The 22,156-nt window shown below is 48.2% G+C and overlaps 1 protein-coding gene across 2 annotated transcripts in view; it reads left to right on the plus strand.

The window, feature by feature from the left end:
• The window catches only part of ttn.2 (titin, tandem duplicate 2), a 185,012-nt gene that overhangs the window by 75,661 nt on the left and 87,195 nt on the right, over window positions 1-22,156 (plus strand). For both annotated transcript variants that reach the window (XM_069154449.1, XM_069154450.1), the window contains 28 exons: window positions 133-192; window positions 404-580; window positions 901-945; window positions 1,320-2,963; window positions 3,413-3,463; window positions 3,550-3,945; window positions 4,029-4,307; window positions 7,960-8,229; window positions 8,322-8,461; window positions 8,555-8,681; window positions 9,890-10,156; window positions 10,277-10,543; window positions 10,831-11,094; window positions 11,873-12,012; window positions 12,218-12,344; window positions 12,657-12,923; window positions 13,496-13,762; window positions 14,258-14,524; window positions 15,146-15,285; window positions 15,441-15,567; window positions 16,858-17,000; window positions 18,533-18,656; window positions 19,220-19,486; window positions 20,072-20,169; window positions 20,288-20,456; window positions 20,733-21,002; window positions 21,181-21,447; window positions 21,572-21,850. In XM_069154449.1, the coding sequence (XP_069010550.1) occupies window positions 133-192; window positions 404-580; window positions 901-945; window positions 1,320-2,963; window positions 3,413-3,463; window positions 3,550-3,945; window positions 4,029-4,307; window positions 7,960-8,229; window positions 8,322-8,461; window positions 8,555-8,681; window positions 9,890-10,156; window positions 10,277-10,543; window positions 10,831-11,094; window positions 11,873-12,012; window positions 12,218-12,344; window positions 12,657-12,923; window positions 13,496-13,762; window positions 14,258-14,524; window positions 15,146-15,285; window positions 15,441-15,567; window positions 16,858-17,000; window positions 18,533-18,656; window positions 19,220-19,486; window positions 20,072-20,169; window positions 20,288-20,456; window positions 20,733-21,002; window positions 21,181-21,447; window positions 21,572-21,850 (6,939 nt within the window). The remainder of the gene's footprint in view (window positions 1-132; window positions 193-403; window positions 581-900; window positions 946-1,319; window positions 2,964-3,412; window positions 3,464-3,549; window positions 3,946-4,028; window positions 4,308-7,959; window positions 8,230-8,321; window positions 8,462-8,554; window positions 8,682-9,889; window positions 10,157-10,276; window positions 10,544-10,830; window positions 11,095-11,872; window positions 12,013-12,217; window positions 12,345-12,656; window positions 12,924-13,495; window positions 13,763-14,257; window positions 14,525-15,145; window positions 15,286-15,440; window positions 15,568-16,857; window positions 17,001-18,532; window positions 18,657-19,219; window positions 19,487-20,071; window positions 20,170-20,287; window positions 20,457-20,732; window positions 21,003-21,180; window positions 21,448-21,571; window positions 21,851-22,156) is intronic.

Below are 22,156 nucleotides of genomic sequence, written 5' to 3' on the forward strand. Positions count from 1 at the left end.
TGTGTGTTATCTATGTGTCTGTTATCTATTTGTGTGTTATCTGTGTGTGTGTGTTATCTGTATGTGTGTCATGTGTTCCCCCACCCCAGCCCTACCCCGTTACTCTGACTGTTGTGTGATTTTATTTCCAAGTTCCTGTGAAGCAGAGGGAGGAGCCTCCTCCACAGGTGCAGCCCCCCCCTCCTACTGCAGGTACCCCGCCTCCTCTTTACTTGTCTTTACGTGTGTGTTTGTGTCCTTAAAGGCACTCGTAGAGGAGTGTCACTCTTTATTACATCTTTGAACCATCATTAAAGGAGAGAAACCACAGAGCAGCAGGGAGCTCTGCTTGTTCTGCTGTTTCTCTCTGAGCTCAGATGAAGCTGTGCAGCCACGTCTCTTGATATTTTATTTGTTCTTTAAGACGACAAACGTCCAGCTGCTGTAAAACTTCCAGAAGCTGCCAAACGGCCTGAAGTCACTAAAAAGACTGAGATGGAGAGGGGAGCTCCAGAAGAGGTGGAGCCTGTCGTGAAGGCTAAAGGACTGACTGGGACGACGGCAGAAAAACAGAGAGCCTCTGTAACAGCACCTGAGACAGGTAGAGGTGTCTGAAGGACTGACCATCAGTCCACTCCGGTTCTTTACCGTCTCATGTTGACTCTTTAGCCGCCCACCTGTGTATGTTGTGAGTCTGTCTGGTGTCGGTCGATTTGACCCTCCCCGTGTTGGTCTTTGTGTGTCCTTCGGTCCAACCTGCCACGTCTGTTTATGTTGATATGAGACGGTTTCACACGACACGGAACATGTCTTTGTCACATTGATTATTTCTGAAAGTGTTTCCTAAAGTCTTCGCATTAATCAGTGCGACTGTTGTTCATTGCCTAATTACCGCCTCTCTGAACTGTACCTCTGTATTAGATGAAACCAAGGGACCCGTCCAAGCACCGGGAGGAGTCAAGAAAGGTAGGAGAGCCTCACCTCACTTCACCTCACCTCACCTTACCTCACCTCACCTGAGCACATGAACACAGCAGCTCTGCTTCACTTCCTGCTGTTTACATCATCAGCTGTGTGTGAAAAAGAGTCCAGTTACCAACAACTAGGTCACCACATGCATCATTACACTGTTTAAAATATGATTATTGTTTAATAGTTGTGAGCACAAAGAAGGTTTTTATGTAGTTTCTGTAAAAGTCAGTCTATGTCTTCGTCTTTGTCTCTTATTATTTTTATATTTATAATTTTTTTTTGCTAATTATCAGGTAGCCGTTTGTGTTTGTACAAATAGTGACGTCAGTTAAATGTTGATCTTTAATGTCAAACCTTTGCTGCCTCAGAAACGATTCTGCCCAAAAAAGGTAAAGTTCAGCTGGAAGAGGAGGGGACGTTTGAGATCCCCAGCTTGAAGAAAACAACCAGAGTCACGAGGGAAGTGGAGGAGGATCAGGAGGTTGTCAAGCTGAAGAAGATCCCATCGGTTCCACCTAAAGAGGCTGACGAGGAGAAAAGGCCTCAGAAGGTGACCCGGACCACAGTGTTGGATGTGGAGCAGATGGTGCATAAAGAGGAGACTGTTGAGATGTCAGTCACCACCAGGAGACAAGTGGAGGAGAGGAAGCCCCGAGAGAAAGTAGAGGTGGTGAAAAAGCCAGAAGTTATTACGCCTAAAGAGGAGGAACAAAAAGAGGCTCCTAAAGATGCATGGACCCGCCAGAAGCCCGTCCCGAAGGACGAGAAACCGGAGGATAAGATTTCTCTGAAGAAAACTCCCAGAGCACCAAAGGAAGAGGAAGCGGCCCCACCCAGCGCAGCTCTGAAGAAGGTGAAGAAGCTGCCTTCAGAGGAAGTACAACCAGATGTAGTCAAACTGAAACCATTCGAGAAGCCCATCAAACCAGCAGAGGAGCCTGAGAAAGACAAGAAGGAGAGACCGGACAGGGACTCTGTGCCTTTCCAGAAGGGAGAGAGGATCCCTCGAGAGGTGGAAACCAAAGAACCTTCTCAGAAACCTCAGAAAGCACCTGTGGAGGTGACACAGCCACCAGCTAAGGTGCCCAAGCCAGTAGACAAAAGGAAACCTCCAGAGAAGGAGCCTGAGGAGGTCAAAGCCCCCATCAAGGTGAAGAAAATCCCCACAGTAGAACAAGAGACAGAGAGTGTCAAACTGAAGCCCTTCTCACGCCCTTCCAAAGAGGCTGCAGAGCCCGAGAAGAAACCCACAGAAGACAAAGACAGGAAGCCAACCGATGGCCTGCGCCGCCGCCGCACCAGTCCAGATGAAGAACCAAAGGAGCCAGAGGCCAAGCCAAAGAAACCCGAGGTCCCAGAAGCCCCAGAGAAGAAACCAGAGAAGCCGAAGGAGGTAGAGGTAGTTCCAGCAGACAAGACACAGTCTCCTGTTCCCGCCTCTTTTAAGAAACCTGAGAAGGTTCCTGAGGAGCCCAAACCTCTGCAGGGTAAGAAGGGAGTCATACCGAAGGCCAAAGAAGAGAAGGAGGATGTGGCTCTGAAGCCCGTGGAGCAGCTCAAGAAGGTGGAGCTCAAAAAGACTCCATCTCCTAAAGTGGAGAAGCTGAAAGAGGCAGAGGCCATCCCAGTGGAGAGGAAGCCGAGCATCGATAAACTCAGAAAGGTTCCGAAGACCGTTTCACCCAAAGACTCCATTGAAGCTGTGACTCTCAAAAAGGTCCCGAAGAAGCCGTCCCCGGAAGAAGTGAAGGCTGTAGAGCCGGCAAAGCCCGATAAAGGGAAGGTCCCACTGGTGAAGGAGGTCTCTCCTGGAGCTGTGCAGATGAAGAAGATTGACACCCAGCCGGAGGAGGAGGTGTTTGAAGAGGAAGCAGAGGAAGAAGCCGAGCAGGAGGAAGAGGAAGAGGAGGCCTGGGGCTGGGAGCTGGTTCCAAGCGAGAGTTACGGCTCCGAGGACTGGGAAGGTGAAGGAGAGGAAGGTGCTCTGGAGGTTCCAGGGGTGACCAGGAGAGGTGAGACGGTGGCAGCCCCAGTGACCGAGAACAACCCTCCCTTCATGCCCTGAATAATCCCTCCATCATGCCTCCATCTAAGCCCTCTTCTCCTTATTGTGTTTTCATTCTCTCTCTTGTATTCATTCTTGTGTCAAACTGTCTGCTCATACTCATCGCTTCCTGTCAGCCATTTCAGTATGTCATCAGTCCAACACGTATTCTCCTCACTCAGCCATCTTTTCATGTATCCATCACTTCATGATGTCAATGTCACTGAAGAGCCACAGTCGTCCATTATTCATCATCGTGTTCATCCTCTTATTTCAGTGTCACTCTTTCATAAATCTACCGTCAGAGTCTCTTCATGTCCATTCAGACAGACATCATCTCTCCTGGCATGTTCATGAACACGTTAATATTGTGATCATAGTCTGAGCAGACAATTAATGTGAACTGTTTCTGAACAGAGGGACAGCCAGCGGAGGAAGCAGGAAGAGGTCGAGGCAGAGGGCTCAAACGTAAGTCAGAATAACCCTCTGAGTGACAGTGCTGCCAGACCGTCCCTCTGAACATTCTAATGTGAATTGTTTGATTTGTCTTCCAGCCAGACAGACCCCGTCCCCTGGAGAGGGCCGGGGCCGCGGGCTGAAGCCCGGTGGCAAAGGCCCGACCCCACCGGACGAGCCCTTCGGAGGATTCAAACTCAAAGCCGTTCCTCTGAAGTTCATCAAGAAGCTCAAGGACATCGTGCTGCAGGAGGCCGAGTCCATCGGATCGGCCGCCGTGTTCGAGTGCGAGGTCTCGCCCTCCACCGCCATCACCTCATGGATGAAGGATGACAGCAATCTGCGCGAGAGCCCCAAACACAAGTTCACTTCTGATGGCAAAGATCGCAAGTTGAACATTATTGATGTGCAGCTGTCTGACACCGGTGAATACACCTGTGTGGCCAAGAACGCCGGGAAGGAGATATCATGCATGGCCAAGCTCATCGTTGAAGGTATGATGTTCTCTCTGCCATCCTGAGGACCTGCTCATGTTTAATCCTTCACCCGTGTGAAACCTCTTTTTATTTCCTCACAGAGCTCCCCGTGAAATGGATCAAGGAGCTGGAGGAGGAGACGTCGTGTCTGAAGGGTCAGCCTCTGTACATGACCTGTGAGCTGAACAAAGAGAGGGAGGTGGTCTGGAAGAAGAACGGTCAGGTCCTGAAGAAACAGGAGGGCAAAGTTCAGATCAACATCATCGGTATGCAGCACGCCGTCACCATCCAGCACTCCACTGAGGAGGACGCTGGTTCCTACTCGTGTGAGGTGTCCGGCCAGGAGGATGTCAAGACCACAACGAATGTCAAAGTGATCGGTGAGCAAAGCTGGATATTGTCCTTTAACACGGTAACTTAACTCTCTAAGAAATGCATGCTGGGAAGGGTAGGTAGGTAGTTACTTTATTAATCCCCAAGGGGAAATCTTTTCACTACAGCAGCATTTATAGACACAGGAAAGCAATAAAATAACAGTAAAAAATATTAAATATAAAAATGCACAGTATATACAGTATATACAGTACAGTATATATATTTTTTTATATTTAAACAAACAAGAAACACAGACAACAGTGTTATTGTTGTGTAATGGATTTTGCCAGAGGTGAGTTATTGTACAGCCTTATTGCAGTGGGCAGGAATGATCTCCTGTATCTGTCCTTGTGACAGCGGAGCTGGAGGAGTCTTTTGGAGAACGTGCTCCGCTGTCCCTGCAGCGGGTGGTGGAGAGGGTGGTCAGGATTATCCAATATGGATAATAGTTTGTTCAGCATCCTCCTCTCCACCACCTTCTCCAGACTGTCCAGTTTGCAGCCAATGATGGAGCCGGCCTTCTTAACCAGTTTGTTAAGTCTGTTGGTGGTGCCGGCTCCAATGTTGCTTCCCCAGCAGACCACAGTGAAGTACAATGCACTGGCCACAACAGACTGGTAGAACATCTCCAACATCTTGCTGCACACATTGAAGGATCGAAGTTTCCTCAAGAAAAAGAGTCGACTCATCCCCTTCTTGTAGACAGCGTTGATGTTGGTCTTCCAGTTCAGTCTGTTGTCGATGGAGACACCCAGGTACTTGTACTCCTCAACCATGTCCACCTCCTCTCCCAGAACTCTCAGCGGTTGTGGAGCCGCCGTCTTCCTCCTGAAGTCGACCACCATCTCTCTGGTCTTGGCCACGTTCAGGAGCAGGTTATTTCTTCCCGCCCACTCCACAAAGTCCTCCACTATTGCCCTGTACTCGTCCCCCCATCCATCCCTTATACACCCAACCACTGCAGTCATCAGAGAACTTCTGCAGATGGCAGGACTCTGAGTTGTACTGGAAGTCAGTGGTGTATAGGGTGAACAGGAAGGGAGACAGAACAGTTCCCTGTGGAGCTCCAGTACCACTGACCACCGCATCAGACAGCACACTGCCCAGACGGACAAACTGTGGTCTGCCTGTCAGGTAGTCAGTGATCCAGGAGACGGTAGACGTGTCCACCCCCACCACCCGCAGCTTCTCAATCAGTAGCAGTGGTTGGATGGTGTTAAATGCACTGGAGAAATCAAAGAAAATGATTCTCACAGAGTCACCGGTTCCATCCAGGTGCGACTGAGCTCGTTGCAGCTTATAGATGAGGGCATCGTCCACTCCCACATGAGGCTGGTACGCAAATTGCAGCGGGTCCAGTGAAGATTTCACCAGCGGCCTGAGGTGGGCCAAGACCAGCCTCTCCAGTACCTTCACCACATGAGATGTGAAGGCAACCGGTCGGTAGTCGTTGAGGCCGGATGGAGTCGTCTTCTTCGGTACAGGAACCAGGCAGGACGTCTTCCACAACACCGGGACCTCCTCCTGCTTCAGGCTCAGGTTGAAGAGGTGCTGTAGGACCTCAGCCAGCTGGACAGCGCAGGTCTTCAGGACCCCGGGGCTGATGCCGTCAGGTCCTGCAGCCTTGTGCTGGTGGAGTCTCTCCAGCTGTCTCCTAACCTGGCCAGTCGTCACAGAGAGGAGGGGGGGGGGGGTCATGGCGTCGATGGAGGAAGAGCCCTTTGAAGTTGAGGGCTCTGTGTCTATGCAGCTCACCATGGGGGACAGAGGTGGGAGGGGGGAAGGCAGCAGAGGTGTTTGGGAGGTGTGAGGTGTGGAGGAGACAGATGAGGGCGGTGAACTAAACCTGTTGAGGAAACAGTTTAGCTCATTGGCCCTCTCCAGGGAGCCCCCTGGTTGTCTCTCTCTTCCCTTGAACCCAGTAATCTCCTTCATACCGGTCCACACCTCCCTCACATTGTTCTGCTGGAGTTTGGCCTCCAGCTTCCTCCTGTAGGAGTCCTTGCACTCTGTCGGCTTCTCCTTCAGTTCGTGCTGCACTCTCCTGAGCTCTTCCCTGTCCCCAGACCTGAAGGCCGCTTTCTTCTGATTAAGAAGCACCTTCAGGTCACTGGTGATCCACGGCTTGTTGTTGGGGAAGCAGTGTACAGTCCGGGATGATACGGTGGTGTGTTCACAGAATTTGATGTATTCTGTGATACAGTCTGTCATGCTATTGATGTCCTCTCCATGTGGTCCACACAGCACATCCCAGTCCGTGGACTCAAAGTAGTCCTGCAGGGCGTCTTTAGCCTCCTGTGTCCACCTCCTCACAGTCCTGGTGGTTACAGGCTGCCTCTGTACCAGAGGAACATACTTTGGTGTCAGCAGGACCAGGTTGTGATCCGACCTACCAAGAGGGGGAAGGGCAGTAGCACTGTATGCATCCATGGCATTAGCATACAGTAGGTCCAGGGTTTTATTGTTCCAGGTGGGGCAGTTAACATCCTGGTGCAAAGTTGGCAGTACTTTATCCAGACTGGTGTGGTTAAAGTCTCCAGTAACTGCCAAAAATGCACTGGGATGCTTAGTCTGAAGTTTGGACACAGTGGAGTGGATGGTGTCCACTGCTGCCTCTGCATCAGCTGATGGAGGAACGTACACAGCGATAACAATGGCGGACGAGAACTCCCTCGGCAAATAATACGGACGCATCCCCACGGCTAGAAGTTCAATGTCCGGGCTACAAAAACGTTCCTTCACACACACATGGTCGGGATTGCACCACCTCTCGTTCACATAGACTGCAATCCCTCCACCTTTCTTCTTGCCACTCTGCACAACGTCTCTGTCTGCCCAAACAGTCCTGAAGCCGGGTACGGCCGCGCTGTGGTCCGGGAAATGTGAGTGCAGCCATGTCTCGGTGAAACACATGATGCTGCACTCCCGGTATTCCCGCTGGGTCTTTACCAGCGCGCTGAGCTCATCTGTCTTATTGGCCAACGACCTCACGTTCCCCATTAAAATCGCAGGTACCGATGGTTTATATTTCCTCCTCTTCGCCTTCAGTTTAGCGCCAGCTCTGCAACCCCGACGTCTTCTCTGAAGTTCGTCCGGGATTTCAGGCCTCGGTCTGGGCAGCAGCAGTAGAGGCCTACTCAGCGCGATCAGCTGATCACGAGAGTAAACAATGCCCCCAGTCTGCTGTGCGTGGCTCTCCGTTACGAAGAGGGAAAAAAGTAGAAGAGCCACCAGAAAAGTGAAAAGTTACGGTCCATTGTCTGACCGTCACTTAACACACGTGAAAGAAAAAAAAAAACTCCGAAGAGAGGAGAAAGAAAGAAAAATACTTTAAACAAAACACACTCGAGGGAGCTGCTGTAACAGGCTGCCACTAGCACGGCGCCACCTATCAGACCTCCGGTGAGGATGAGGGCAGGCTCATAGTACCTCAGGGCTCCATGTTGGGCCCCTTTTTATTCACACACAGAGCAGGTTTTCTTCGTATGCTGATGACATACAACAATATCTTCAGATTCTTCTGAGCATCAGCATTGAACACCTTGATGTCCAGGTCAAACAAAAATGTGCACATCCACGTTTTAGCTCCTCTGCTAATATTCAGTCTGTTACTTGTGTACAGGATGACACTGACTCAATAATGTCTGCTTCCAACAGAAATTGTCAAAGATTGGATAGTGAAACCACTGAGAGACCAGCATGTGAAACCGAAGGCCGCCGCTACATTTAAATGTGAGCTCTTCAAGGACACTCCCAACTGGAAGTGGCTCAAAGGAGAGAACGAGATCACACCGTCCGACAAGGTGGAGCTCAAGAAGGAAGGAAAGGAGCTGACGCTCACCATCAAGAACTGTCAGCCCGAGGACGTAGCCCAGTATGCCATGGAGGTGGAGGGGCGCATCTACACTGCCAACCTAACACTCGGAGGTTCATCTACTTGTTTTCCCTTTAGCTGCAGTCATTCATAGGTTTCTGTTAACTCTGTGATATTTACAAGTACTGATACGACTCCTTCTCAGAGCGGGAGGCGAATATTCTGAAGCCCCTGGCCAGCATGGAGGTGGTGGAGAAGGAAGATGTCACGTTTGAGACAGAGATCTCTGAGCACGATGTTCCTGGAGAGTGGAAGCTCAGAGGAGAGGTTTTGACCAGATCTCCGGTAGGACTGACACGACTGAAAGGTCTTAACTTATTCTTTCATTAGCACGTCACTACTGTCTACGTTACACATGTATTGTCATGTATTCATCAGACGTGCGACATCCAAATGGAGGGTGGAGTGCGTAGGCTCACACTGAAAAACTGCCAGCTGGATCAGGCTGGGGAAGTGTCCTACCAGGCTCTGAACGCCATAACCAATGCAATGCTCAACGTTAAAGGTAAGAGACACTCTTGGTGTCCACGATCGGAGGCACAGTGTGCCGTGATTTTAGGATACTCGCTGTAAAAATAAAGGTGTAAGGTCCGTGGGTAATCAAATAAAGCTTTATGGCATGTGGGAGCGGACCTTAGATCTTTATTTAATAGGGTCGACTAGTCCAATCAGTCGTTCATGCCACTTCGTTCCACTGGTTGACATGGTGTTCTGTACTTCTTTTTCTAGTGCCTCTGTTTGTTCTGTTTGTTGTTCTTGTTCTGTTTGTTGTTCTAGTTGTTCCGTTTGTTGTTTTGTTTGTTGTTCTTTTTGCTGTATTGGTTGTTCTGTTTGTTGTTCTAGTTGTTTTTTTTGTTGTTTGTTCTGTTGGTTGTTGTGTTTGTTGTTGTGTTTGTTGTTCTTGTTGTGTTTGTTGTAGTCGTTGTTGTTCTAGTTGTTGTTCTGTTTGTTATTCTTGTTGTTATGTTTGTTGTTCTTGTTCTCTTCTCGTACCGTCTGTTCACTTGAACGTGTACTCTGGTGTTCGGACACTGTGAAAATGTTTGTTGTGATGTCACTGCAGTATGTTTGTACCATCTGGGGTTAAATGTTCTTCGTTAAATCTACAAACAGAGGCTAGTTTATTAGTTGCACCAGCACCACCTTCATGAGTCTCTCTCAGATGTGAAATCACCTTTTAGTTCAGTAGCTGTTTGATTTCATGTTCGAAGAGCAGCAGCTGTTCGATTTTACCAAACACATTCAGAGAGGAAGTAGAAGAGGACGTCATAAAAGAAGAAAAAGACCAGAAGAAGGAAAATGTGTCGCATCATGTTAAAACTCGTGTCTGAACAAGATGACTGCTTCCTTCCCGTGACCCAACTTGAATCTTCATTACCGGTGTGGATGGTTCCCTGATGACATCATCTTTAGCCCTGGGAACATGGAGTCCCTCTATACCTATGTTTCAACCTTCCTGGGAATGAAAGGTGAAGTCACAACCTGAAGATGTCTCAAACAGGATTCCTGCAGTCGTGTGAGATCAGAGAGTGTTTTCATACCAGCGTGCCGATGTGGTATGACTCTACACCCGTAGAGGGATTTATACTCTCGTAGAGGGATTTATACTCTCGTAGAGGGTGTACGAGGTAAACTGGCCTCTGGCTGTTGACTGTTGTGCTGTTGTTGTGTTGATGTTCATGTTTTGCTGTACTGTGTCACCTTTCAACCCAGAAATCGAGATGGGCTTTGTTGTCCCTCTGAAGGACGTTTCTGTGCCTGAAAAGAAACAGGCTAAGTTTGAATGCACCATCACGAAGGATGTCTCTAAGGTCATGTGGTACAAAGGGGCTGACATCATCACCCCAGACCAAAAGTATGACATCATCGATGATGGAAAGAAGCATATGCTGATCATAAACTGCTGTGAGTTTGATGATGAGGACGAATATACGATTGAGGTTTTGGGAAAAACTTCAACAGCCAGACTCACAGTGGAGGGTAAGTGCTGGACCACCTGTACCGGACATAACGGCAGACCCGTTATCTTTCTGACAGTATTCACTGAGGTGGTTGTGTCCTCTGACAAGCTAACTCATGGTTTCATTGACACACTTATAGGTATCAGGCTCAAATTTATCTCCCCGATAAAGGACCAAACTGTAAAGGAAGGTAAAACGGCTCGATTCGAGCTGGAACTCTCTCACGAGAATGTTCCCGTCACGTGGTATAAGAACGACATTAAAATCCACCCCAGCAGAACGGTGGTCACTCACCTGGACGGAAAGAAACACATGCTCGAAATAAGGGAAGTGACTCTGGATGATACCTGCCAGATTAAGGCCGAGGCCAAAGGAATTCCTTCCATGGCCAACCTGACGGTCATAGGTAAACCATGAGCACCCGCCTGTCCTCTTCATCCAGTGTCTTGTCTCTTACCCCACAGATCTCTGTACAGTTTGTCCATATTTGTGTTCACGTCCACAAAGTGTCTGTGTTGGAGGACATGATTTCTGTATGTTCACATCCACAAAGTGTCTCTGTGTTGGAGGACATGATTTCTCTGTGATGTCTTTGTGTTTCTCGTCTGTCTGGACCGTCTTGTCCTCTGTTTGCTTCAGACCGCTCTATATTTGTTCTGCAGTATTTTTCACCCAGAAATGTCCCCCTTCCAGAGGGAGACCCGTACTTCACGGTTAAGCTGCAGGACTATACTGCAGTGGAGAAAGACGAGGTGGTTCTAGATTGTGAGCTCAGCAAAGACGTCGATGTCATGTGGTACTATGACGAGGCTGAGATCAAGGCCTCTAAGATGGTGGCTGTCAAAGCTGAGGGCAAACGCAGGACCCTCGTCATCAGGAAAGTCGGGGACAGAGACAAAGGACAGTATTTGTGTGACTGTGGGACAGACAAGACAACAGCGACACTTCACATTGAAGGTAAAGGTGTTTGGTACTCACCTCCATTGAGGCGATTTCCCATCTCAATGCATGCCATCACCTGCACCACCTTCTAACGCCACCTCATCAGACACTGTGCAGTTTGTCCTCTTGAAGCACCTTTTTGATCTCGTCCCCTCTTAACCAGCTCAGTCGTCACCTGTCTGTGGTCTCTCATCACCTCCATCAGTGGTAGAAACACTACAGTAGCCGAAGGGCCGGCATGTCGGCGGCGCCGTGTTCGGCCCAGATTATCTGCCAGTTTCATAGCGAGTCGGTCTTATAGTGTTCTTCCACTGCACCTTGTGTCCGTTGTGGTTCATTGTCTGTGATTGTTGTCTTCATGGTTCTTGTAACACACCCATCACTCTTTGAAGAACCCCTTTATTCTTCTTCATTGTGAAGAACTGTGGCACCTCAGTGATCCAGTCACTCCATTCAGAACCAACTGTCTTTGAATTCATTGGTTTGTAGCCGTCCAACCTGCATCACAATGTCTTCTGCTGACCCACAACCTTCCAAAACAGGGTCATTGCAGTATTTTGAACAATAATATTTGGAGCCAGTTGGTTGTTAATGGTCCGACAGAAAGGTCGCCAACAGCCCAATAAAGGAGTTTCTGAACGTTTGTAAATGTGTGTATTTACATGTGTATATTTACATGTGTATGTACATGTGCATATGTACATGTGTTTGTACATGTATGTTTGTACATGTTTGATTATGTAAGTGCCTGAATGTCCTCAGTGAGAGTTTTGTCCCCTCTTTTGAATGTCAGCTCGCCACATCAAGGTGGTTCGACCGCTGTATGGCATCGAGGTGTTTGACGGGGAGACAGCTCGATTTGAGGTGGAGCTCAGCGAGGACGACGTCCACGGCCAGTGGAAACTGAACGGAGATGTCCTCAGTCCCTCCGCTGTATGTCCATTAACACACCGATATTCTAACCAAATTTGGGTTTCATCATGAATTTTTTATGTTGAGAGGTTTTAGTTTGACATGTGTCTTCATGTCTTAACCCGTCGGGTTGAGTGTTAGTTTTAATCTCTGGATGGCTAACAAATAAGAATGAATCACTCCTGTTGTTTGTGCTGAAACGCTGACGCTTCTCGGCCGTCTGCAGGATGTAGAGATCGTGGAAGATGGAGCCAAACACACTCTGGTCTTCTACAACTGCAGAGTGCCTCAGACAGGCGAGTTGGCGTTCGCCGCTGCCAACGCCAAGTGTTCTGCCAACCTGAAAGTGAAGGGTGAGCTGTCACTTCCAGTTCACTCCACCTTCATCTGCACAGTCTCAACATTCTTGCGTTTGAGCAGAAGTTGTTTTTATCTTCTTATTTTTTGGGAGCTGCAAACCAAAATATACCAAAACTAATGTGATAGTGGCGTAAATGCTATTACATTGTAAAGACCAAGAACTTCCTTTTTGGACCACCAGGCCTCCGTACTTTCTGTGGTGTTTCTGTGTGGAAAGTCGCTGCCAGCTGACCGTGTTTTACCTGCAGCTGTTGGAAGCACTCCGTGTGAACCCTGATATTAACTCCATGTCTCTGAATCAACAGAGCTCCCCGTCTCATTCATGACGCCGTTGGCTGATGTAAATGTGTACGAAAAGGATGAAGCTAAGTTCGAACTGGAAATTTCTAGAGAGCCCAAAAGCTTCCGTTGGCTGAAGGGATCTCAGGAGTTGTCAAACGACGACAAATTTGAGCTGCGTGTGGACGGAAAGAGACACAGTCTGATCCTAAAATCTGCCAGATATGAAGACGAAGCCAAATACATGTTTGAGGCTGAAGACAAGAGAACGTCTGGGAAGTTGATAATCAAAGGTAAACAGAGTCATTTCAGTTGTATTAGACGGGATGGTGTGATGTGTCCAGGAGAGTCACCTGGGCCTTCATGTGTCCTCTGAATGCTCTGAGTGTATGCCAGAAGTAAACCTCAATAACAAACACCATCCACGTCCCTCTGTGTCCCTCTGATCTGTCTGTCCTGGTGTGGTCCAGGAACCTGACTGAAGGGAAGTTTTAGACTGCTTCAGTTTGGTTTGGAAGGACTCGACTCCAGACCCAGACCTTTCAGATCCAGTAAACACATCTTAGACCTGACTAATGCTTCTGTGTGTGGTTGGGAAGAAAAATCCCTGCCTGGCTCCGCCCACCAGTCACTCACAGCGTCAGTGCTCGCTGATTACAGTGTGGAAACCGTGGTCTCTGATTGGTCCCCCTTCAGAGGACCCTTCAGAAGACTTCAGGCAAACATTCAGCGCATATCTTGAATTGAACTGTGCACATCTTATATTTAATCACAGAGTGTGAGGCACCTGGAACACATCAGCACCACAATCATGTCTTCCCAACTGCTTTATATTGACTTCCCTGTACATATAATTTCTCGTCAGGTATTCGTCTCGAATTTATCAAGCCGATTAAAGACGTGACGGTAAAGGAACGTGAAACTGCAGAGTTCAGCGTTGAACTCTCTCACGAAAAGATCCCGGTGATCTGGTACAGAAATGACGTCCGTCTGCACCCCAGCAAGGTGGTGCACATGTCGGAGGAAGGAAAAGTCCACACGCTGGCCTTCAAGGAAGTCACCATCGATGACACTTCCATGATCAAATTGGAGACCATGGGAAAGACGTCTGAGGCCATGCTCACCGTTCTCGGTTAGTACCGTCTCCTGAAAGGAGACAGAACTCCCTCACTATCAATCACTCAATATATTATCTCCATTTATCAGTAAATCCAAACACAAGCTGCTCTCAAATCCTTTTTTCTTGTGGCTTTAGATTTACTTCTTTTAGTCGAGTGTCTTTGGAGAAAAACAATACCTTCATATGTGGGTGTTTACAGATTTAAATAGAACTACACGAGCTGCACCATGATAATAATACTGGTGAGTTTACAGCCACGTGTTCACCATGATAATAATACTGGTGAGTTTACAGCCACATGTTCACCATGATAATAATACTGGTGAGTTTACAGCCACATATTCACCATGATAACAATACTGGTGAGTTTACAGCCACATGTTCACCATGATAATAATACTGGTGAGCTTACAGGGAGGAGTTTCACACGTCTGCGTCCTAACCGGCAGGAAACTGTTGACTGGTTGTGGCTGTCTATAATTGGTTGTTGCTGGTGTCTGCCTGCAGAGGGCGACCTGTACTTCACAGTGAAGCTGCAGAACTACACCGCCGTCGAGAAGGACGAGGTGATCTTGTCCTGCGAGCTGAGCAAGGCGGCCGCCGAGGTCACCTGGTTCAAAGACGGTAACGAAATCTTTCCCTCCAAGAACGTTCTCCTCCACTCAGATGGCAAGAAGCGCACGCTGGTCATCAAGAAGACGGCGAAGAGCAACATGGGAGCGTACACCTGCGACTGTGGCACCGACAAAACCACAGCTGACCTGAACATCGAAGGTAATCCCTGCTGCGATTGGGCCCCTCCCCCAGACTCTGTCAGGACTGCAGAATTAGGCCCCACCCACCAACGTTCACCAAAACCCCACCTCTGTCTGGGGTGCTGTTCATCTCCCCTCCATCCTTCATCACTTGTTCTGTTCTCTGAATGTCTGTGACTTCCTGTTATAACTCTGAAGACGATCCAACGCTGCACGTCTGTCGAGCTGGAAACATAAATAAAGCTCACGTTTATTTATTCATTCTAAATATGTTTGACTGGACATTCAAACATAAAGACAAACAAAAGAAATGGAAACGTGTTTTTCAACATTCAACATTTTAACAGAATAATAGTTGTGGCTCGGTTCTTTTCCCTCAGCTTTGATGTGATGAAATCACTTCAAAAACATCTTAATAATAATGATGAGACGTTCTGTGGTTGGTTGTTCTTCCTGTTGTCTGTTTCTGCACAAACTGTAAGTCGCTCTGAATGGGAGCGGCCGCTTCTCGCACAAACTGTCTGCGTGTTCACTGTTTGTCCTCCACTGTCCATCACAGTTTCCTGAGTCCATCCACACCGTGTTGTCTCATGTTCTCTGGGTCGGCTTCTCCCTCTAACGTCTTGTCAAACCTCTGCAGAGCGCGACATCAAGGTGGTGCGGCCGCTCTACAGCGTCGAGGTCACTGAGACCGAGACAGCCAAGTTTGAGACGGAGATTTCTGCGGACGACCTCCATGCTGTGTGGAAGCTGAAAGGAGAGACGCTGCACCTGTCTGCTGTAAGATCAGACACTCACAACTCCAAAACAGACGGGCGTGTCTATTCAAACAGGAAGAGGCGTGGTCAAAGTCAATTGTTTTTGCTCCATAAAGCTGAAACAGAACTTTGTCCATCCTCTCAGACGTCGAGTTCACTGTCTGTGTTTGTTGTCAGGATGTGGAGATCAAGGAGGAGGGAGCCCGCCACACACTGATCCTCTTCAACTGTAAGAAGGACATGGCCGGCAGTGTCGACTTTTCGGCAGCGAATGCCAAATCCTCGGCACAGCTTCGGGTCAAAGGTGACAAACAACAACGACACGAATCACAGTTTGTTACATCCATTCAGCTGAAAGTGTGTGAAAGTCTTCCTCTTCGCAGATGACACTCTGCTCTCTTTTTCCATCCCTCACTGTGGATTCTGGGAAAACTCTCAGTCAAGACAGTCACAGCCTTTGCTTCTTCCTGATTGGCTTCACTAAGATGTCACTTTGTTACTCTTTGCTTTCCTGGAAAAGGGAAACCTTTATTAGCTTTTAGCTTTCAGCTCTTCTGTCTGATTTGGTTTCATTCAGAGCTCTTCACTTGGTTTCAGGTTAAAACTGAAACTTCAGCACATTTAAACCAAACGACGACCAAAGGAGGGGAACGATGTCAGAGGGAGACGTATGAAGTAAAAAATCTTTCATTTCCATCGAAAAGGCTGAAAAAAACAAAGTGATGCGTCACGAGAAGAACAAATGTCAGACGATTGGATTCACCTCATTTCAAGAATTATCAGCTAAGAGTTTCAGATTGATGCTCTCATTTCTGTTTAATCTGAAGCCACAGTCAGCAGCCGGTTAACGTAACTTAGCATCCCTCAGATGTAGACTGTATCCCTCAGATACATTCTTCAGACTGACAGCTCTGTTTAATGTCTCAGACGCTGCCAGCAGTCTTTAACAGTCTGTTGAAGGTCTTTAATAATTGCAGCATGTGAAACAGCCTGATGTAAATAACTGTAAACAGCTGTAAATAACTGTAAACAGCTGTAAGTAACTTTAAATAGTTGTAAATAGTTGATGTGTCTGTTCATCCGGACCAATATCCGACCGCTTCACCAGAACTCAGAGCAGCGGTTCCGTGTCGGACGCAGCGTGACATCGGCGTGTTGTGTGCCGTGTTGGGTAACTCCTGTGAGGAGCTCCACATTCTCATTTTCCAGGAAAATTGCAGGCGGGTGATTGACAGGAGCAGACGGGTCCCCTGATGGTTTTGGCAGAGGTGGGCTGTCAGCCAATCAGGTGGCTCAGTTATTTTAGAAGCCACATGCCTTTTGTAGAGTAGCTCGGCAGTGATTGGCAGGAGGATGATGCGACCCCGGCTCTCACTGGTCTCTTCCCGCCTCTTCCATGTGACGGCAGGTCGTATTCTAATGAGCTGGGCCCCCCACTGCCGAGTCGCAGGGCGGCCGGCTCCAGTTGTCCCGAGGGCTTCCAGCGGCCTGCCTTCAGTCAGCCGCACCATGAGGACCTGAGGATCAGCTGTTTCTCTCTGGATCTATTGATCTGTGTCGGGGGGACTAACCATGTCTTCTCCTCAATCCAAAGCGCGAGTGATCGACCTGATGAGGCCTCTGAAGGACGTGGCGGTGATCGCGGGGGAGACCGCCACCTTCGAGTGCGAGCTGTCGTATGAGGACATCGCTGTCGAGTGGTTCCTGGGGAGTACCAAGCTGGAACCGAGCGAAAGAGTAAGTCCACTGACGGTTCTCACCACGTGAAACACACTCAGCCACAGGTCCAGGTTGTTCTGGTCCGGAGCCCGGCCTGGTCTCCTCTCCACCTGTACACAGTGTTCATATAAGGTCCTGCTGGTGGAGGTTCAGGATTCCAGCTGAGCATTCGATCCTGGTTTTGAGATCTTTTCTGCCCTGCAAGCGTTTCTGTCGGGTTATTTTTAACGGCTCAGCAGGGCAGGTGGCAACAGCAGCTATGTGACAGCTTCACTTTTAAAGTCTCAGGACGTGCTGCGAGCGGTTCTGGTCTGGTTGGTCTCACGTGGGTTTAAGAGTCCGACGTGAAGTCCAGTCGTAACGCAGCATTACTTTGATTATGTGATGAAACCCGACACCTCCGAGCTGCACAGGACACATGATCCCTCTGCAGGTTGTGCAAGTGTGATTTACTGCATGTTCCAGTGAACACGGGTGAACACGCTACATCCACACGCTACATCCACCCTCATCAGTAGAACCTCAGCTTGTTTTCTTCATGTGTAAAGTTCAGAGTGAAACGTCTAACACCAGGACAGTTTAAAAAGTCTCTAAATCAGTTTAATCACAGCAAACTCAGATTTTCTGTTGGTCTGTGGAAACAGGAAGTCAGTTTTATTGATGTAAAACCTCCCTCTGCTGTGACATCATTAAACTTCAGCTGGAGTTTAATTGGATCTTAGTCCAGGTTTAAATACAAGTTCGCTTCAACACAAAGTTTGTTTATGTTTATGAGACATTAAAACATCAATAAACAGCTCGTCTATAGAACAAACTAACTGTTGACATCTGGATATAAAGTGATGCTTAACTGTTTTAATTCATCACCTCTGACTGTAAAACTTTATTGGTAAATGAGTTCCTGGTTCATCTTCTGAAGTGGGATCATATTTACTGTGGACAGCTTTGATGTGATGATGATGATGTTTTAAAACCAGTTGAAGCTTCTTGTTCTTAAAGACGGACAGATAAAAACAGACCACATGTTGGACAGCTCAGTGTCACACAGGCGGGACGAGGAAGTCAACTGTCAGGTGTCAGAGGTCGCAGTTTGAATTGGGGGAAGGAAAGCAGCTGCCTATTCGTTTCAGCTGTCAGGAATCAGCTGACCGACACCTGAGAGCAGTGTGTGCTGCAGACCTGGCAGGTAGAGTTCAGGGAGGATTCCCCCAATTCACAGAGACACACACACATGACCTGACAGGTATTGTTCAGGGGAATAAAACCCATAATTCCAGTGACTACCCTTTAAACCTCCCAGACAATGCCCAGGGATAAAAACCACCCATACTTTGACGTACAGGGACCTGACAGGAAGTACTCAGGGCACAGCCTTCCGGGGATGTCTGTTATATACTATAAGCATTTTAATTGATTAACTCGTCAATCAAACCCATTCTGATTGAACAGAACCTAACAGACAATATTCAGGGAATACGACCCCTGACACACAGACTGGCTCTGCAGGGCAGAGGGATCTGCAAACCTGACTGACTGTGTTGAACCTGCAGGTGGTGTTGAAAGCTGAAGGTAAAGTCCACAGTCTGACTCTAAGGAACGTCCAGCTGAATGAAGCCGGACAAATCAAACTCACTGCCAAAGACTTCCAAACGGAGGCCAACCTCATCATCGGAGGTAAGACACTCAAACACCTACAGGTGCACAATGACATCACTCCCAGGTGTGGTTACTGGTGCGCTGAAACACACCTGAAAACCGAGGGCAACAAAACACTGGGTGCTATTGAAACGGACAATTTCCAATGGAGTCTCTGCATGTGTTTTATAAGAAACAAAGAATGTTTATTATTTACTTGGTAAAGATGATAATCGGAACCACATACACACAAACAGATCTGTAACAGAGCGACAAACTAAATCTTTTTTTTTATACAGTTTTAATGATTAAATGATTCACAAGTGTTTCACAAGTGTTTGATTGACCACATGTGAAGGATCATCGTGTGTTGATCCACTCTTAACATACAGTTTATTTATTAATCAGCAGGTGTATTGGTACCAGAACTTCTTACCCCCAAACATGGTGTCAGTCGGGTTCTGATAATATGAGCCGTGTTTAGCAGAGGAAGTTCTCACTGTGTTAAAACATTCAAGTCATTTCCATGCTCTGCTCTGATTAATGTTGGAGACTAAAGAATGTAACCGTGGACACCTGCTGTGATCGTCTGTGTGCTTCAGAGCCACCGGTGGAGTTCACGAAGCCTCTGGAGGACCAGACGGTGGAAGAAGAAACCACCGCCACACTGGAGTGTGAAGTTTCCCGAGAGAACGCTGAGGTACAATGGTTCAGGGACGGACAGGAAGTCAGAAAGACCAAGAAGTACGAGATGATCATCGACGGCTGCAAGAGAGCGCTGCTCATCCACGACTGCTGTCTGGATGACTCGAGGACGTACACCTGCGACGCCAAAGACTTCAAAACATCCTGCTTCCTCAACGTTGAACGTGAGTATGAGCAAATGTTAGTCAACGTTAAAAGGACTCGATGAGAGGTAACGTTCAGCATCAGGATCACAGGTGGAGGTCAGCATCAGGATCACAGGTGGAGATCATGTCTCCAGTCGAGGAGATCCCGTTTAGATTTATGGAAAAAAACACAAAAAATCAGTCCAGAAAACACGACAGCTGTTCAAAGACCCGGAAAAAGGCAATGAGTTAAAGAGCAGGTTAAAAAATTAGTTAAAACCAGGTTAACCGTCAGAATAAAACCAGGTTAACCATCAAAATAAAACCAGGTTTACCTCGGTTAGCCACCGGGCTAAAAACACACCTGGGATGGAGACCGATGATCACAATCAAACAATGAAATTAAAAGTAGGAAACAATATCAAAGCCCTCATTAAAGGTGAGAAATGTGCAGTAAACGGACCTTCTGCAGATGTTGAGTGACACGTTCAGAGTTTGTAGGATCAAAAGAACCCTTGTTACGTTATGGAGTCTCCTGATCTGAACCGTCTGAGGGACGTCCTGTTGGACCCTCAACACCGATGTCAACCAACGGTCCTGTTGGTCTGTGTGTTTGTGCGACAGCTCCACATGTCGAGTTCCCGAAGCCACTCCATGATGTCGAGGTCAAAGAGAAGGAATCTGCCAGGTTCGAGTGTGAAGTCTCCAGAGACGATGTGAAGGTGAGAACCAACTTCTGGTCTGGAAAACAGTGTGAGTCTCAGTGTTCCTCCTCTCACAGACCTCCTCCTCCTCCTCTTCCTCTTCCTCCTCCTCCTCCGTCTCCTCCTCCTCTCACAGGTCCGCTGGTTCAAGGATGGGAGTGAGATCAGGAAGGGGAAGAAGTATGAAATCATCGTTCAGGGCCGCCAACACATCCTCATCATCCACAAGTCTGTGTTCGACGATGAGGCCGAGTACGAATGTGACGCCAAGACCTCCAAATCCTCCGGCATGCTGACTGTCGTCGGTAAGAGCAACATCAGGTCAGAGGTCATAGCCTGTAGTAGTTAACTTGATTACCTGGATCAGTTCAGCCCTGGGGGACTGCTTTCCACATGTGTCTAGTGGACAATTCTTCCCCTGAACTTCTGTTCTCAGGTAGATGGTGTACATGCTGTTTGACTCCTCTCTGTTTTAGATACAATAAGTTTGAAGAAAAGTGTGTTTGTCTCGGTGATGATGGGACGTCCCAGGTGTGGGCTCAGGTAGAGTCTGACGTCTGACCGCATCCATCTCGTTGCAGAGGAGGAGACCAGGTTCACCAAGAACCTGTCCAACGTGGAGGGGATGGAGACAGACAGTGTGAAGCTGATCTGCGAGGTGTCCAAACCCAGCGCTGACGTTACCTGGTACCAAGGAGACAAGGAGCTGCCGGAGGGCGGCCGCTATGAGCACATCGTGGACGGGAAGAGGAGGATCCTCCTCATCCAGGACCTGAAGATGGCCGATGGCGGAGAGTACACCTGCAGGCTGAGTCCCAACATCAAGACCTCCGGCAACCTCAAGATCAATGGTGTGTAGGAGATACCTATTCGTTTTCATGGGACTGAAAGTTACAGCTGAACACACAGTTACAGCGACACAAAATAAATCATAACAATCTGAGAGAGAGAAGAGGTTTTTTTAAAGGAATTAAACTTAATTAATAACCTGACTGACCTCTGACCTCTGGCACTGGTTCTTGGTTGCAGAACTGGCCGCTGAGTTCATCTCCAGGCCTCACAGCCAGGAGGTGGTGGAGGGGCAGAAGGCGGAGTTCACCTGCTCCGTCTCCAAGGAAACCTACGAGGTGAAGTGGATGAAAGAGGACCGGGAGCTGGAGGCGGGAGACAAATACCAGCTGCTCAGTGACGGCAAGAGACGGACGCTGGTCATCAAAGACTGCGAGCCCAAAGACGAGGGTGGATACGTGGTGATGATCGGACCGACCAGAGCTGGCGTCGACCTCACAGTGCTCGGTAAGCCCCGCCCACAGGCGTCCATTTCATTCAGAGTGAAGACAAATTTAATGCTTTTCATATTTAATATTTTTAGTTCCCGACAGAACAAACATGAGAGCGTCTGATGATTGTGTCTCTGCAGAGAAACTGAAGGTCATCACACCCCTGAAGGACACGGAGGTCAAAGAGGGTCAGGAGGCAGTCCTGAACTGTGAGGTGAACACGGAGGGAGCGAAGGCCAAGTGGCTGAAGAATGACGATACGGTGTTCGAGAGCAGCAAGTACGTGATGCTGCAGAGAGACAACGTCTTCTCCCTGAGGATCCGAGATGCCCAGAAGGTGGACGAGGCCGCCTACAGCATCAACCTGATCAATCAGAGGGGCGAGACGGCCAAGAGCACCTGCAGCCTAGGGGTCAAAGGTCAGTGGTTCACAAAGGTCTTGTTTTGAAGGCCAATGTATTCTTTGTGTTCTATATTTCAGTCTAAAGTTCTTATTTTGAAGGCAGATTCTGATACAGGTCTGATATTCCAAGATTAGAATCACAGGAAGTCACCACGTTATTCTTCATCAGGTCGACCTGCAGCAAAAAAGTCACTTAAAAAAGAAAATCCTAAAATCAAAGAGTTTTGATGACAACAGTGAGAGAGACATGTGAAGTGGTGGATTAAGGAATGATTTCAATGAGTAGAATAAGAAAGAGACTTTATTCCCTTGTTGTCGTCTG

The sequence above is a fragment of the Embiotoca jacksoni genome, unplaced genomic scaffold, assembly GCF_022577435.1.
Source record: "Embiotoca jacksoni isolate LCO1_2020_lvr unplaced genomic scaffold, fEmbJac1.0.p SCAF_2, whole genome shotgun sequence".
Lineage (NCBI taxonomy): Eukaryota > Metazoa > Chordata > Actinopteri > Embiotocidae > Embiotoca > Embiotoca jacksoni.